The sequence below is a fragment of the Caretta caretta genome, chromosome 26 (genome assembly GCF_965140235.1).
Source record: "Caretta caretta isolate rCarCar2 chromosome 26, rCarCar1.hap1, whole genome shotgun sequence".
In the NCBI taxonomy this organism is placed as follows: domain Eukaryota; kingdom Metazoa; phylum Chordata; order Testudines; family Cheloniidae; genus Caretta; species Caretta caretta.
This window is the reverse complement of record NC_134231.1, coordinates 14,978,310-14,994,026: the sequence shown is the minus strand read 5'-3', so window position 1 is coordinate 14,994,026 and position 15,717 is coordinate 14,978,310. Positions and strand designations below refer to the sequence as shown.

General features: G+C 57.4%; 1 protein-coding gene across 2 annotated transcripts; it reads left to right on the top strand.

The window, feature by feature from the left end:
* Positions 1 to 377: 377 nt before the first annotated feature.
* On the top strand, positions 378 to 15,325 carry NEURL3 (neuralized E3 ubiquitin protein ligase 3). 2 transcript variants are annotated; one of them, XM_048829419.2, is made up of 4 exons: positions 378 to 809; positions 10,320 to 10,820; positions 12,490 to 12,564; positions 13,224 to 15,325. In XM_048829419.2, the coding sequence occupies exons 1-4, from the start codon at positions 782 to 784 to the stop codon at positions 13,475 to 13,477; spliced, it is 858 nt and encodes a 285-aa protein (XP_048685376.2). In that variant the 5' UTR covers positions 378 to 781; the 3' UTR covers positions 13,478 to 15,325. The 2 variants fall into 2 exon arrangements, with proteins under 2 accessions (XP_048685376.2, XP_074979549.1); XM_075123448.1 differs by lacking the exon at positions 378 to 809 and adding an exon at positions 9,439 to 9,691.
* The last annotated feature ends 392 nt before the right edge of the window (positions 15,326 to 15,717 follow it).

Genomic DNA, 15,717 nt, shown 5'->3' with positions numbered 1-15,717 from the left:
GTCATCTAGTCCAACCCCCTGCTCAAAGCAGGACCAGTCCCCAACTAAATCATCCCAGCCAGGGCTTTGTCAAGCCTGACCTTAAAAACTTCTAAGGAAGGGGATTCCACCCCCTCCCTAGGTAACGCATTCCAGTGTTTCACCACCCTCCTAGTGAAAAAGTTTTTCCTAATATCCAAATAAACCCGCCCACAATAGTTTACCTGTCTGGAAAGAGGCAGAAGCAGAGCCCCCCCCGCCATCACAGGGATTTTTCCATGGACTGGAGGCTATGGGCTAGTCCTGGTTGCTCCAGAAGTGACCAGTAGTGCCCCTGCCTGCAGCACGTGGACACCAGAAGCTCCAGAGCACAACCCCAGTGCAGAGCCTGATCTCCGAGGCTGCCTGCGTTTCTGGGGGGAAAGTCCCTGGAGCAGGATCCTGATCACCGTGAGATCAGCTCCCAGCGGTTGGAGTGCAGCTGGAGGCAGGAAAATCCTTACTGTTCCTCCCCTGGCCATCCGTCAGCTCTGGGCACGAAGCCAGCTGGTGTTCCGTTTAAAATGAATATTGGAAATACGCAAAGCAAAACCAGTCATACCATGTGACAATGAGAGTGTCTGTTGCTCACTCACTGGGGGTGTAACATGATCACCACCCACAGCTCGTATAAAAACGAGTCTGGCAGGCATGAGGGCCGGCACTGCATGGCAGGAGCTCCTGGTCCCTCTGGAGGTGAGAGGACAGAAGCAGACTTTCCGGGCTGCCTGAGCACGTGAAGAGAAGCCTCACCCAGCCTGCAATGGGGAGCTGTTTAAACCGGCCGCAAGGTAAGAGGGAACGATCCGGACACACTGCACGGTCCTGTCCCCCGGGGGGAGAGGGCTGCAGTTGCCCGCGGTACAGCAAGGGAGCACCTGCATGGGCAGGCGGAGGATGGAAAGTGATGGGTGAAATGCCAAGGTGTAGACTGCAACCTGGCTCTTGAGCTAAATGCCAGCATTTGGGATCCGAGTTCAGCCCTGTCTCAGCGGAAGGATCGAGCTGTGGAGAGTGGATGTGCGATATACCCTGATCATATCACATCCTGGGGCTGCCCCAGCCTGCCAGGTGCTATTTGTAGACGGGCTTTATCTGCTCCCCCGTACCATAGTAACTGGGCACCTCCCAGGTATCCTCTCTTGTGGGGTGAGCTGGAGCAGGGACCGAGCACAGAGAGACGAAAGGTTTGTCCGCCCGCTGCATTCGTCCGCTGTAAATTCGAGTGCGTGTGTGACTGGCCCATATGGACACTGCTCAAGCAGGCCGACAGAGCCCGGTTTGCAGGGCTGGAGTAACACACACCAGAGAACTTTCAGGGTGTGCAGCGGGGGCCACACAAGCCAGTTAGTAAGCAGCAAGCTGGCATCTACCCAAATTGACCCCCTCTGAGGCGGACGAAGGCACCTAAGTAACTTACCCTAGGAGTCTGTGGCAGAGCAGAAGCCGGACTGCCAGGCTAGAACCAACAAACCATCCTTCACCTGCCTTTCCTTACAGGTGGTGGAGTCTCTGCTTTAGCTCCAGGAGCAGGGGCTGGCGCTGAAGATTACATATGAGTTGCTGAGCTCTGTGTGCCTGTAGCCGTAGCTCATTGCAGAAGGACAGAGAGAAATAAGCAGTTGTGTGTATTGCCCATTTTAGACATGGAGACAGTGGGCTAAGTGACTTGCCCAAGGTCAACCAGCAAGTCAGTGGCAGAGCTGGGAATAGCGCTCAGGAGTCCTGACGCCTAGAAACAGCAAAACTGTCACGCTGGAGCAGACCTGCGCAGTGTCCTGCCGCGGCAGTCTGTCCATGTACAGATCTGCGACCCTCCCGCTCCTCTCTTACGTGAGGGATGAAGGAGTTGACAGTGGAGAAACGTACCATCACCGTGCCTCTGAGTTAACCACTCACAGAGGTGAATGGGGCAGCTCAGAGCTCCCAGAGCTGTTGTCCAGTGACGCTGGGTTCACATTGCTGAGGGTTTCTTTGCGGCCAGGGGCTGAGGGTTTTAAGCTAGAGCGAGGGGCCAGTGCACCGTCCCGCTGCGCCCCAACCCCGCTGAGCCTTGGCTGCAAGCGATGGCTTCGCCAAGCTAGCGTGTGGAGGAAGGGATGGCTGGAGCTCCCGGGCTGTAAATGAGCAATAACTCACCTCCAAAAAGAGCTGGCTGATCCTGTGCTCTGCCACAGACACCATGTGCGACCCGGGCAAGTCACTTAGCGGCTTGGTGCCTCGGTTGCCGTTAGTACCTGGGGCTCATTGCCCTGCCGCCCACGCATGTGTATGGATGTGTCACAGACTGGGCGGTGCTGAGGTCCTGTGGTGCTGGGGGCAGAGCGATACCCAAGACAGGTAGCTCACCCTGAGGATGGGCGTGGAGAAGCCATGACTCCCTCCCCAGAGCACTGTAAACTGGCTTGAACAGAATCCTAGACTCACAGGGCTGGAAGGGACCTCGAGAGGTCGTCTAGTCCAGTCCCCGGCATTCGTGGCAGGGCTAAGTATTCTCTAGACCATCCCTGACAGGGGTTTGTCCGACCTGCTCTTAACAATCCCCAGTGATGGAGATTCCACAACCTCCCTGGGCCATTTATTCCAGGGTTTAACCACCCTGACCCTTGGGAAGTTTTTCCTAATGTCCAACCTAAACCGCCCTTACTGCAACTTAAGCCCATTGCTGCTTGTCCTGTCCTCAGAGGTTAAGAAGAACAATTTTTCTCCCTCCTCCTTCCCAAGTGGAGTACTTTGCATTTGTCCTTATTGAAATTCATCCTATTTACTTCAGCTCATTTCTCCAGTTTGTCCAGTTCATTTTGAATTATAATCTATTCTCCAAAGCACTTGCAACCCCTCCCAGCTTGGTATCGTCAGCAAGCTTTACAAGCGTACGTTCTATGCCATTATCTAAATCACTGATGAAGAGATTGAACAGAACCGGACCCAGAACTGATCCCTGCGGGACCCAGGGCCCTCCTACCCATACGCAAAGTATGCAGCTGCGTAGGGCACCAGGAAATATGGGGCACCAAATTTCCGGGTGCCTTACGCACCTGCGTGCTGCTCCAGACCCAGCTCCGCCTCTTCCCCATGGCCCCGCCCCTGCTCCACCCCAGCCCTGCTCCCGCTCCACTCCTTGCCCAAAGCCCCGCCCCTGCTCTGCCCCCACCCCGCCTCTTCCCACCCCTCCCTGCCCCTGCTTCACCCCCACACCCCTGAGAACTGCAGCAGGGCTGGGCCTGCACTCACCGGCGGCGGGAAGTGCAGGGACCCGGCCCCAGCCACGCCGCCTGGGAGTGCTGGGGGGTGGCTCCCCCATGCCCCCCAAGCCAACCCTGCCACCCCGTGGAGGCCTGTGGCCCCACACCCCCTCCCCCGCAATGGGGGCTGCGTAGGGCCCCAGAATAGCTAGGAATGGCCCTGGCAGGACCCCACTCGTTACACTCTTCCAGCATGACTGTGAACCACTGAGAACTACTCTCTGGGAACGGTTTTCCAATCAGTGTTACGCCCACCGTCTAGTAGCTCCATCTAGGCCTGAGCAAACAATCAGGGAGTTTACAGGTACGCAGCCCCCGTGCAAACCCGGGCAGTGGTCGGTGGTGTGGACCCCGGCCGAGGGGGGTGGCTGGGGAAGGAGGAATCTGACGGGAAGGGAGGAGGGGGCTGCCAAGCAGGTGTGGCCAAGGAGCCGGGGGCAAAGCTAGGAGGTGGCAGGTGTGAAGCCAAGGGGCCCGATCCTGCTCTGAGGTGTGAGTCCAGAGTCATTCCCGGGGGGATTACACTGTGCAGAGGAGCAGGGAGTCTGGGCCCAGACTGGAGGAAGGAGAAGAGCAGCCAGCTGCCCAGGCACCGTTAGGCACACACCCTCGCCTGAGTGGGCGAAGCCGGGGGGAGCCCTGAAATCTGGCTAAACAGGCGTTCTGTGCATGTGGGCGAAGGCCGCCTTTCCTCGGAAAGGCCCCAGGGGCCTTGGCCTCGCTACGGGCAGAAGGAATTGCCCGAAATGGCATGGAAGCCCTTCGATTTGACAGATTTCACATTGGCCAGCACATGGGGCCAGGTGGGAGATGGGCCTTCCAGCCAGACCACTGAGAGCTACTCTAACGTCAGCCGCTACGTGACAGCAACTCCTCGTGGCCCACAGCAAAGGGTCAGGTTTGGGGGCTCATTATGCGGTGTGCTGTGCAGCCCTGACATAGGCCGGATCTGCACCTGGGGTGGTATGGGTAACATTGTAAAAAGCACCTAGCCAATGTTGGAGAGCCGGTCCCATTTTCAGAAGCAGTGGAGTCAATTAAGGTCAGATTTCCAAGGGGGTTTAGGCCCCTATAGATGCAGTTTAGCGCCTGCAGGGGTTCACAAAGCACCTGGCTCTCAATGAAATTCAGGCGAGATGGGAGCCTCGGCACTTTTGAACATCTCACAAGGCCCCTATTTGCATGTTAGGCACCTAAATGTGGTTAAAAATGTGGCCCTTAGGAGCCTAAATTTCACTGAAAGTCAATGGGACATAATTGTCCAAGCCCCTTCTGAAAATGGCTCCTAAATCACTAGGTGCTTTTTGCACAATGTGACATGGATGGAGTGGCACCGATTTACACCAGCTGAAGATCTGGCACGTTGAGGAATGAGCCTTTCCCTACCGCAGAGACCTTGCACTCATGATAGAGCGATTCTCCCTCACTCTCTCTCCTCAGCCCTGATCTGCAGCCCCTTCTGCGCATGCCCCTCTGTGCTGACCAGTCCGAGACCATAGGGATGGCCACACTGTGTGGTGCTTTTATGACACAAATAGGGTCTTCAGTGCTTGCTTTAGGTGCTCATTTAGGTACCAAACTAATTTCACTTGTGCCCTGGGTTGGGCGGAGACTGTCAGGCCATAGCATAAAGCCCTGGCTATCTCTCTTTCCCTCACTCTGTTTCACTCTTCCTCATCCCTCTCTCCTCTTCCCTTCTCCCCAGAAGGAATCACTAGACAGACTACAGTCCCCTCTCAACCCTGCCAGCACAGCCTAGTCCAGGCCAGGCTCTGGTGCTGGAGCAAGGTGGGGCTAGGAGACTTGTTCCTTCTAGAGCAGGGGTTCGGAGGCCCCCCTGCAAGATGCCATAAAAACGCCATACCCCCCCACCCCCCGCCACAACAGCTGTTTTTCTGCATAGCCAGTGGATTAACAGCTGTATTAAATGGATAGTTATACAGTTAAACACACGCACACATCTATAATCATAGAGTCATAGAAGATCAGGGTTGGAAGGGACCTCAGGAGGTATCTAGTCCAATCCCCTGCTCAGAGCAGGACCAACCCCAACTAAATCATCCCAGCCAGGGCTTTGTCAAGCCTGACCTTAAAAACCTCTAAGGAAGGAGATTCCACCACCTCCCTAGGTAACGCATTCCAGTGCTTCACCACCCTCCTGGTGAAATAGTGTTTCCTAATATCCAACCTAAACCTCCCTCACTGCAACTTGAGACCATTGCTCCTCGTTCTGTCATCTGCTACCACTGAGAACAGCCGAGCTCCGTCCTCTCTGGAACCCCCTTTTAGGTAGTTGAAGGCTGCTATCAAATCCCCCCTCATTCTTCTCTTCCGCAGACCAAATAACCCCAGTTCCCTCAGCCTCCCCTCGTAAGTCATGGGCCCCAGCCCCCTGATCATTTTTGTTGCCCTCCTCTGGACTCTCTCCAATTTGGCCACATCCCTTCTGTAGTGGGGGGTCCAAAACTGGACGCAGTACTCCAGGTGAGGCCTCACCAGTGCCGAATAGAGGGGAACGATCACGTCCCTCGATCTGCTGGCAGTGCTCCTACTAATGAAAGCCAGTATGCCATTGGCCTTCTTGGCAACAAGGGCAGACCGCTGACTCATATCCAGCTTCTCATCCACTGTGATCCCCAGGTCCTTTTCTGCAGAACTGCTGTGACGAAGTGGGAACATTCTCAATGTTTTCTCTGAATACTGTGTGTGGGCCTGAGTTTCCCCTTGGCATTTCTTAAGTATCTAGGTGGTGGGATAAGGGGGTGTGATTGTTGCAGAGCCCTAGAGGGAAGGTGTGATGCTGTCTGCACAGAGAATGGCCGACACCCTGTCTCCTGGCAACTAAAGGACCTGGGCCCCTCTCCTGCAAGGTGACAACTGAAGATTTTGGAGAACAAAGAGATCAGGTGGCCTCCTTGCCCAGGGAAAGAGACAAAGGCCAGAGGAGGGGCTGGAGGGGGTCTTAGTTTGGAGCTGGCTGGGGAAATGGAGGGAGGCCCAGAACCAGGGCCTGGGCTCCCTACCCCCCAAGATGGACCTGACTGAGGGGTCCTGTTTTCTGTACCTACAAGCTCTGGTTTAGACTGTTCCTGTTGTCTAATAAACCTTCTGTTTTACTGGCTGGCTGAGAGTCATGGTGAATCGCAGGAAGTGGCGGGTGCAGGGCCCAGACTCTCCCACACTCCGTGACAACTGCTGCCGAGCCATTCGGACCCTAGTCTGTAGCGGTGCATGGGATTCTTCTGTCCTAAGTGCAGGACTCTGCACTTGTCCTTGTTGAACCTCATCAGATTTCTTTTGGCCCAATCCTCCAATTTGTCTAGGTCACTCTGGTCCCTCCCCTCCCCCCACCTATGTGTCATCCGCGAACTTCCTGAGGGTGCAATCCATGCCATTCTCCAGGTCATTAATGAAGATGTTGAACAAAACTGACCCCAGGACCGACCCCTGGGGCACTCCACTTGGTACCGGCTGCCAACTCGACTTTGAGCTGTTGATCACTACCCGTTGAGCCCGATGATCCAGCCAGCTTTCTATCCACCTTATTGTCCATTCATCCAGCCCATACTTCTTTAACTTGCTGGCAAGAACACTGTGGGAGACTGTGTCAAAAGCTGTGCTAAAGTCAAGGTATATCACGTCCACACCGATTTCTCCATATCTCCAGAGCCAGTTATCTCATCATAGAAGGCAATCAGGTTGGTCAGGCATGACTTGCCCTTGGTGAATCCATGCTGACTGTTCCTGATTACTTTCCTCTCCTCCAAGTGCTTCAAAATGGATTCCCTGAGGACATGCTCCATGATTTTTCCGGTGACTGAGGTGAGGCTGACTGGCCTGTAGTTCCCCAGATTCTCCTTCTTCCCTTTATTAAAAGATGGGCACTACATTAGCCTTTTTCCAAACATCCGGGACCTGTTCTGATTGCCATGAGTTTTCAAAGATAATGGCCAGTGGCTCTGCAATCACATCAGCCAACTCCCTCAGCATCCTCAGATGCAGCGCATCTGGCCCCATGGACTTGTGCATGTTCAGCTTTTCTAAATAGCCCTTAACCTGTTCTTGCACCACAGAGGGCTGGTCCCCTCCTCCCCATGCTGTGCTGCCCAGTGCAGCAGTCTGGGAGCTGACCTTGTCTGTGAAGACCGAGGCAAAACAAGCATTGAGTACTTCAGCTTTTTCCACATCATCTGTCACTGGGTTGCCTGCCCCATTCTGTAGCCACACTTTCCCTTACCTTCTTCTTGTTGCTAACATATCTGTAGAAACTCTTCTTGTTCCCCTTCACATCCCTTGCTCGCTGCAACTCCAGTTGTGTTTTGGCCTTCCTGATTACACCCCTGCAGGCTCGAGCAATATCTTTATACTCCTCCCTAGTCATCTGTTCAAGTTTCCACTTCTTGTAAGCTTCCTTTTTGTGTTTAAGCTCCCTGAAGATTTCACTGTTAAGCCAAGCTGATCGCCTGCCATATTTGCTATTATTTCTGCACATTGGGATGGTTTGTTCCTGTGCCCTCAATAAGGATTCTTTAAAATACAGCCAGTTCTCCTGGAGTCCTTTCCCCCTCATATTAGCCTCCCAGGGATCCTGCCCATCAGTTTTCCGAGGGAGTCAAAGTCTGCTTTTCTGAAGTCCAGGGTCCATATTCTGCTGCTCTCCTTTCTTCCTTGTGTCAGGATCCTGAACTCGACCATCTCATGGTCACTGCTGCCCAGGTTGCCACCCACGTCTACTTCCCCTTCCAATTCTTCCCTGTTTGTGAGCAGTAAGTCAAGAGGAGCACGGCCCCTCGTTGGTTCCTTCAGCCCTTGCACCAGGAAGTTCTCCCCAACACTCTCCAAAAACTTCCTGGATAATATACAAAAGAAAAGGATAACATAGGTACAAAAATAAAAAACTGAACATTGTGTTCAAATATTAATATGCCTGAGCCTGGCTACCCGGGGCTGAAGCCCGAGCCCTGCCATGCAGGGCCCCTGTGGCATGGACACCTGGCCAATTACCCTGCTTGCTGCCCCCTGCTGAAGCCAATAGGTTTCAGTGTACCATTCAGGAAAATGAACACACTCTCTGGTTAAATAAAAAGCAATGTGTCCAAATAGCATGAGGTGAAGCGGCTTTTATTTTTTCTACGCTCTCGGATTTATTTTGGGGGACCCCCCAAAACATGCTCATGGCCCCCTGACCTCCCGGTTGAGACCCGCAGTGCTCGAGGGCTCTTTCACCAGGGCACGGGCCAGAATCTTTAGGGGGTGGGGAAGCAGGCAAAATCACAGACCGTTTGGCTGCCTGTCTGGCTAGCGTTCGCTTTGGCGCCCGTCACCGTCGTGTCTAAGGCTGGGATTTTCAGAAGGCCCGGCTCCCACTGACAGCCGATGGGATTTTGGTGCCCGATTCCCTTTGGCCTTTGAAGACCCCAGCCTAAGGCTGTGGCTACCCTAGAGCTTACAGTGGCACGGCTGTACCATGCAGCTGCGCTGCTCTAAGCCGACGGGAGGGCGCTCTCCGGTGAGCTTAACCCTCCAGCCGCTGTTCGGTGGGAGGAGACGCTCCCCCGCCAACACAGCACTGTGCAGACGAGTGCTTAGGTCAGTGCAACGTACGTCGCACGGGGGGGGGGGGCGGGTTATTCACACCCCTGGGGGACATAAGTTCAGCCACCACAGGCTATAGTGTAGGCAAAGCTGTAACATCTTTCTTCCTGCTCCCATGCCTCCTCCCGGCAGCTTAGCATCTGGGGAGGAAGCCGCATTTGTTTACATAGCTCGTGTGCCAGCTGGCCGCTGGGGAGCCCGTGAGCCACAAGACCAGGCTGCAGATACGTCCTGGGGTTGTGATTAGCTGTCGCACCCCGTGATTGGCCAGATAGCAAGGGTGCTCAATCTGGACACTTTCTTTTTGGGGGGAGGAGAGGCCACAGTTGCCTGTATAAGACAAAGCCCCTAATATCGGTAGGTCTGGTCACCCTCCCCAGTGAGGCAATCAAACCTCTCCTGGTGAATGACCCTGACAGTGTCCCAGTGCGACAACCTTTCACTTTCTCACTGACTCAAAGTAAAATCCACGGTGAATTCAGACAAGCCACAAGGTTGTTTTCCCTCTCACCATGATTAGTATCTATGACTCAAGAGAGAGGACTCCTGGCCAAGGAGGAACAAGGGTTGCAGCTGGCCTACAGAGATAGTGCACAGGAGGGAGATGGGTTTTCCTTCCTCGGGATAAACAGCCTGGGAAAAGGATCGGATCAACACAGGGAATTCCAGCCTAGGAGATTGAATTCGCCTCTGAACCCAGGAGATGGGGCCCTTCCAGGGTAGGGCTAAGGGGGACCGAGGTATCAGCATGAGGAACGGCAGGACTGAGCTGACATGTGCTCAGGAGATGGTGTTGCGTTCGTGGCATGCTTAGGGATCCCTGATGCATCAAGGTGAAGAAGGCTGCGAGGGGAGGAACATGGGGAGTGGGTTCAAGAGGGGGTAGTCCCTGAGGGCAGAGGACCCTGCTGGCATCGGTGGGTGGTGTTTGGACATGGGCAGATCAGCCAGTTCTTGGTATGGTCCCTTCTGCTTGGTGGCTTGGGGAAGACAGTGCTGGGGTCAGGCTCTTGAAACCCCACAAGAAGACGGGCCCAAGTCTACCCTGAACTTGATGGTGGGAGCAAGATACGGGCCCTGCGGTTCAGCAGCAGAGCAGCGCAGGGAGGAGGCCGGTCTCTACAGATAAGGGGGGGGGGTCTGCTCTCAGGGGTTCTCAGCCTCTCCCAGACCCTTCCCCCATCTCGCCAGAACCCCCCTCCATTTAACAGTCCGGGAAGGGCAAGGTGCCTGTGACCCCCTGCAAACACTGTGTGGGCGTAGCCCCACTGCGGTCAGTGGGGGGCCACGGTGTCACACTGGAGCCTACTCTCCAGCACTCTCCCCACAACCCTGGGGGGCCTGTGGCAGGGGGCAGAGGGCACTGGTTAGATGGGGCTGCAGATGCTTGGCCCGGCAGGACTGGGCACCGAACATCTAGCAGCTGCGCGAAGCATCACTAGCGCATTCCTTCCTCCACAGGCGTGGAGAGTAGTGACGGGGACGCCTCCCAGCCCATCTTCTTCCACCCCTTCACCCACGGCTCCCAGGTCCTCCTGGATGAGTTCCACCACGTGGCTGAGCGGGCCAGCAGCTTCCATGACGGCATCGTCTTCACCAACCGGCCCATCCGGCTCCACGAGCAGGTGACGCTGAAGATCTTGAAGAAGGAGGCCAGTTGGCACGGGGGGCTGAGAGTGGGCTTCACAGCCATGGACCCCTCCAAGCTGGACTCCCGTCACCTGCCGCCATTTGCGTGCCCCGACCTGGTCAGGCAGGGGAAGACCTGGGCTGCAGTCCTGCCAGACCATTGCGTGGAGGAAGGCACCATCCTCACGTTCTGGGTGGACCAGAGAGGCAGAGTTTTCTTCTGCAGCCAGCAAGAGGCCCGGAGCATGTGCCTGCTGAGGGACGTCCCCGTGAGATGCTGTCTCTGGGCCGTCATTGATGTCTACGGGCAGACCAAGGCGGTCCAGCTTCTGGGTGAGCGTGCAGCAGCGCTGGGGGGCTGAGGCAGTGGGCTCACGGTCCACACGCATCCTGGGAGATGTTTCGTTCCCGCCTGCCAGGGCTGCAGGGGCCACTGGGCGGGGGATTCACGGCAGCACAGGGAGGGAAGCCAGGGGATGACAGACATGGCAATGGCTGGCTGCCCTGCTTGGCTTAGGACAGGGGAGCTCTGCAAGGCACCGCTGCCCTTTGGAGTGTGGGCATAGAGAGGCAGAATGCCCTGCCCCGACTGCCCCACCTCACACCCCCCTGACCGCGGGGGCCACCCACACTGCCCCACCTCACACCCTCTGACCACGGGGACTGCCCACACTGCCCCATCTCAAACCCACTGAGTGCGGGGGCTCCCCACACTGCCCCACCTCACACCCTCTGACCGCGGGGGCTGCCCACACTGCCCCACCTCAAACCCTCTGACCGCGGGGGCCGCCCACACTGCCCCACCTCACACCCTCTGACCGCGGGGGCCGCCCACACTGCCCCACCTCAAACCCACTGAGTGCGGGGGCTCCCCACACTGCCCCACCTCACACCCTCTGACCGCGGGGGCTGCCCACACTGCCCCACCTCAAACCCACTGAGTGCGGGGGCTCCCCACACTGCCCCACCTCACACCCTCTGACTGCGGGGGCCGCCCACACTGCCCCACCTCACACCCTCTGACCGCGGGGACTGCCCACACTGCCCCACCTCAAACCCTCTGACCGCGGGGGCTGCCCACACTGCCCCACCTCACACCCCCCTGACCGCGGGGGCCACCCACACTGCCCCACCTCCACCCTTTGACCGCGGGGGCTGCCCACACTGCCCCACCTCACACCCTCTGACCGCGGGGACTGCCCACACTGCCCCATCTCAAACCCACTGAGTGCGGGGGCTGCCCACACTGCCCCACCTCACACCCCCCTGACCGCGGGGGCCACCCCCACTGCCCCACCTCACACCCTCTGACCGCGGGGACTGCCCACACTGCCCCACCTCACACCCTCTGACCGCGGGGACTGCCCACACTGCCCCATCTCACACCCACTGAGTGCGGGGGCTGCCCACACTGCCCCACCTCACACCCTCTGACCGCGGGGGCCACCCACACTGCCCCACCTCCACCCTCTGACCGCGGGGGCTGCCCACACTGCCCCACCTCACACCCTCTGACCGCGGGGACTGCCCACACTGCCCCACCTCACACCCTCTGACCGTGGGGACTGCCCACACTGCCCCATCGCAAACCCACTGAGTGCGGGGGCTCCCCACACTGCCCCACCTCACACCCCCTGACTGCAGGGGATTTCAGAGAAGGCCGAAGGATCTATGTGACCAGCTCCCCCTGAACCCTTGCCCCGGTAGCTAACCCCAGCCCATTTCCCATCTGCTGCCTGTGGTGGGGGTTCTCGGGGTAGGGTGGGTGTGAGGAGAGGGTGGGGATTCCCCGGACTGCATGAACACCGATCTCCCTGGGAGCTGCGATCAGATTTCCTGACCCTCTGGGGCTTGGCACAGACGCCTGCCCTGGAGGGCCTGGCCTGGCCGCTCAGGGGGCTGTTGCAGGGTGGCCTCTGGTCCCCTCATTCCCTCTGGGGTCCGTCGAGAGAGGTTTATATTCGTTGAGGCTGATCCTGGACTCTGTGTTTTCCTCTTCTAGATCCCACGAGGCCCTGGGGAGGCGTCGGTGAGCCCGCCCCTGTCCCCAGGCCATCGCATCCTGCCATGCTTCATGGTCAGTGGCTGAAGGTGGCTCTTACCACCGGCTCCTTCTGCTCCATTTCCTCTTGGGGCATGGAGCCGACCTGGGAAGGGCCGTGTCCCGACATACATGAGAATGGCCAGAGTGGCTCAGCCCAATGGTCCAGCCAGCCCAGGATCTCATTGCTGGGTGCTGTGCCCGGCCTGTGGGCAGCCTTCCTGAACAGAAGGCCCTGGTAGCCCTAGGAGCTCTGGCTGTCTGGGAGCACGGCCCATCTGTCCGTTCTGGAAGTCCCAGCAGAGACGGGCTTCCTCACCTCCACTGACCGCTGAGGGTCACCTGACACAGCCCCAGGCTCAGGGTCGGAAGCGTGGCAGGTGCAGAGACACGGCTGGGACTGATGCCCAGCCGGCCGGGTTGCGAAAGGGGACAGCCCTCGGACAGGCTGTGTCCCGGGGTCAGCTGAGGGCGTGCCCACAAACTGCTTACAAATCCGCCGTCGCAGCGGTAGTGTCGGGGGGTCATTCCAAGGTGGAGGGGAGCTATCTCTGGTCCTAGCTCACGAGCGCCCCGGAGCTCTCGAGGGATGGGAAGGGTGGGCTCGGGCAGGACATTAGCCCAGCACATTTCTTGTTGGGCTCAGGGGAGGAAGCCTCGCCTGCCCCTTTAACGCCACGCTCCTGTCTCCCCAGCGCCGGCGTGCCAGGATTACAGCTCTCTCCCGGGAGGCTGCACGGAGGAGTGTGTCATTTGCTGCTCACACGAGGCCAACGCCCTGCTGCAGCCCTGCGGCCATGGCACCCTCTGCCACTGTTGTGCCCAGCAGGTCTTCCACAGCAACCGCCTTTGCCCCTTCTGTCGGGAGCAGCTACAGGACGTTGTCCTGGTCATCCCAGCTCCTGGGACACGTCTGCCTGTTGGGAACCAACCATGGCCAGGAGGATGAATGGACGCAGGGGTGGGGGGGTTTCTGAAACCTGCCCCAGTGAAAGGTAGAGCTCCTCCCACCCCCCGCACAACCCTGCTGCTGGCTCCCCTTGCTGGGGGTCTGGGCCATGTCTCCTCTGCCCCCCTCACTCTGCGCCTTGCACGGGTGATGACGCTCCCGTACTCTCCCTGGCTGGGCTGTTCCGCACAGAGCAGGGGAACTGGGGGCAGCCCCCATGACGAGGGACTCAGCCCAGCAGAAGCAAGGAAGGTGATGAGCCAAAATCAGCAGGCTCCTATTTCATGTTTTTTCTCATGTATTCTGGGGACCAGCCCCTGAGCAATCTCTTGCCTTCTGTCCATGCCAGTGATGGGGGTTCAGATGCAGGGAGCCCAAACAACAGCCCAGCTCCAGACCCCAACACTGGGGGAGGGGGGGGCTCAGATTTAGGTCTGAACTCCACAGCTCCGGCCTGTCTGTGGGGACAGGCACTCCTGGCCCCACCAGGCCCTTTCCTCTGCCCCCTGTTGCCCCGGGAGTGGGGTCGACACTGTTCCCTAGGGAGAGCAGGGACATGCCAGCCAGAAGGGAGATTGGAGCGGGGAGGCAGGGGCCCACGGGAAATGTTCCTGGGAGAATTAGTCTGCCCAGTTCATCCCCTGCCCGTGTAGATAGCCCTGCTGTCTGTAGTAATGTCCGGTGTCTGGAGAGAGGAGCTCTGTCTAACAGTGTAACTATGTAAATAGGCTGAAATGTGTGTAACGAGGTCTCAGTCCCTCCCATCAATGTGTAACTAGCTCCGTTGTACAGCCTGGCGTGTCTCACACACGTGCGCAAGGCAGCACCTCCCCCAATGAACTCAGCTTGCCTGCCGGGGGGGGGGGGAGGGGGGCTGCTACATCACAGCCAAGTGGGCGGCTTTCGCTTACCCAGGAATTTGGGGCCAGGCCTGATGCTGAGTCCGCTGGAGTCAATGGGAGCCTTTCGATTTGTGCCGAGGGGCTTTCGATGAAGCCCTGAGTGACGGAGGCTCAGCGAGCGTCACGGAGATGGGCCTCGTCGAGGCAGATGGATCCAGGGCCAGATGGGGGCCTCCGGGGCCAGGAAGCTGGGATGAACTGAACCAGCAGCTGTTCTTAATGCAAGGGAATTCCTCCTACCTCGTGCAGCCAGGGGAGGGATGCCAGACCACAGGGGCCGGAGGATCCTGGGGGAGTGGAAAATGCCTGGACTTTCCTGCTGCTTTGGGGAGGGGAATTTCATGGATCACTCATGTGACCCTCACCCAGGGATGTGTGGGAGGGAGATGTGGACCTTTTCTTTACAGTCACCTTGGTGGCAAACTGCCCCACAAATGTCACTCAGTAGGGCCTGATCCTGGGTTCTATGCCAGCCTCTGCCAGTGGCCTGCTGGGTGACCTTGAGCAAGTCCCTCCTGCTCGCTGTGCCTCAGTTTCCCCATCTGTAAAACAGGAGTAATAGCACTAACCCCTTTTGTAAAGTGCTTTGAGATCTATGCTTGAGAAGTGCTAGCTGAGAGCTGGGTATGGTTTACTGTTGGCTTTGGATCAAGCACCATCATTTGGGATTAAAAGTAAAACAGTATGTAAAGCCCCTGGGCCAGATTCTGATCACAGTTACACCAGGGTAGATCCAGAGTGAAGACAACTCCCCATGCACAGCATGCCCCGGCCACTATGCCTTACCATCATGAGCTGGGCTGTGTGTTGCAGTGACTCCTTTGAAAATCCCACGCCTTAATCTTTAAAACCACCTGCATGCCAATGGGGAGAGGGGTGTGGCGTTCGCATCCCTATGGACATGCTGCCAAAGGCTTGTCTGTTATTGTTAATAAACTGTATTTCTTATGGCCTGGCTCTCTCCAGGGATTTCTGTTTGTCTTCCATTCCAGCCACGGTGTGGCTAAGGCCCCAGAAGCTCCTCGGTTATGGGAGGTCTGGAATGGTTGCTGGGTTTGGTATTGTGAGTAGAGGTTTTGTTGTATGAGCAAGAGGAGGGGCTATTGGCCACATCAGATCCTGGGGGGTCTGAGGCCAGAGGGGTCCAGTTTCCTTCTCCCTCTTTCCAGAGTTTGGGTCATTCCTTCCGAGGTTCTTTGATGTTTTGAGACCATTTTTATACCAGTAAAGCAAATGGGAGGAGCCAGTGTTGCGGAGTGACCGTACAACAACCAAAGAGGCTGGCCCAGCACCATCAGACTCGTGAACAGCATCGATGACCCTGGCTGCTGCCAGAGC

Coding starts and splice junctions, on each gene's coding strand:
- NEURL3 (XM_048829419.2), top strand. CDS start 782: ATGGGGAGCTGTTTAAACCGGCCGCAAG. Junction 810..10,319: donor CTGTTTAAACCGGCCGCAAG/GTAAGAGGGAAC, acceptor CTTCCTCCACAG/GCGTGGAGAGTAGTGACGGG. Junction 12,565..13,223: donor GCATCCTGCCATGCTTCATG/GTCAGTGGCTGA, acceptor CTGTCTCCCCAG/CGCCGGCGTGCCAGGATTAC.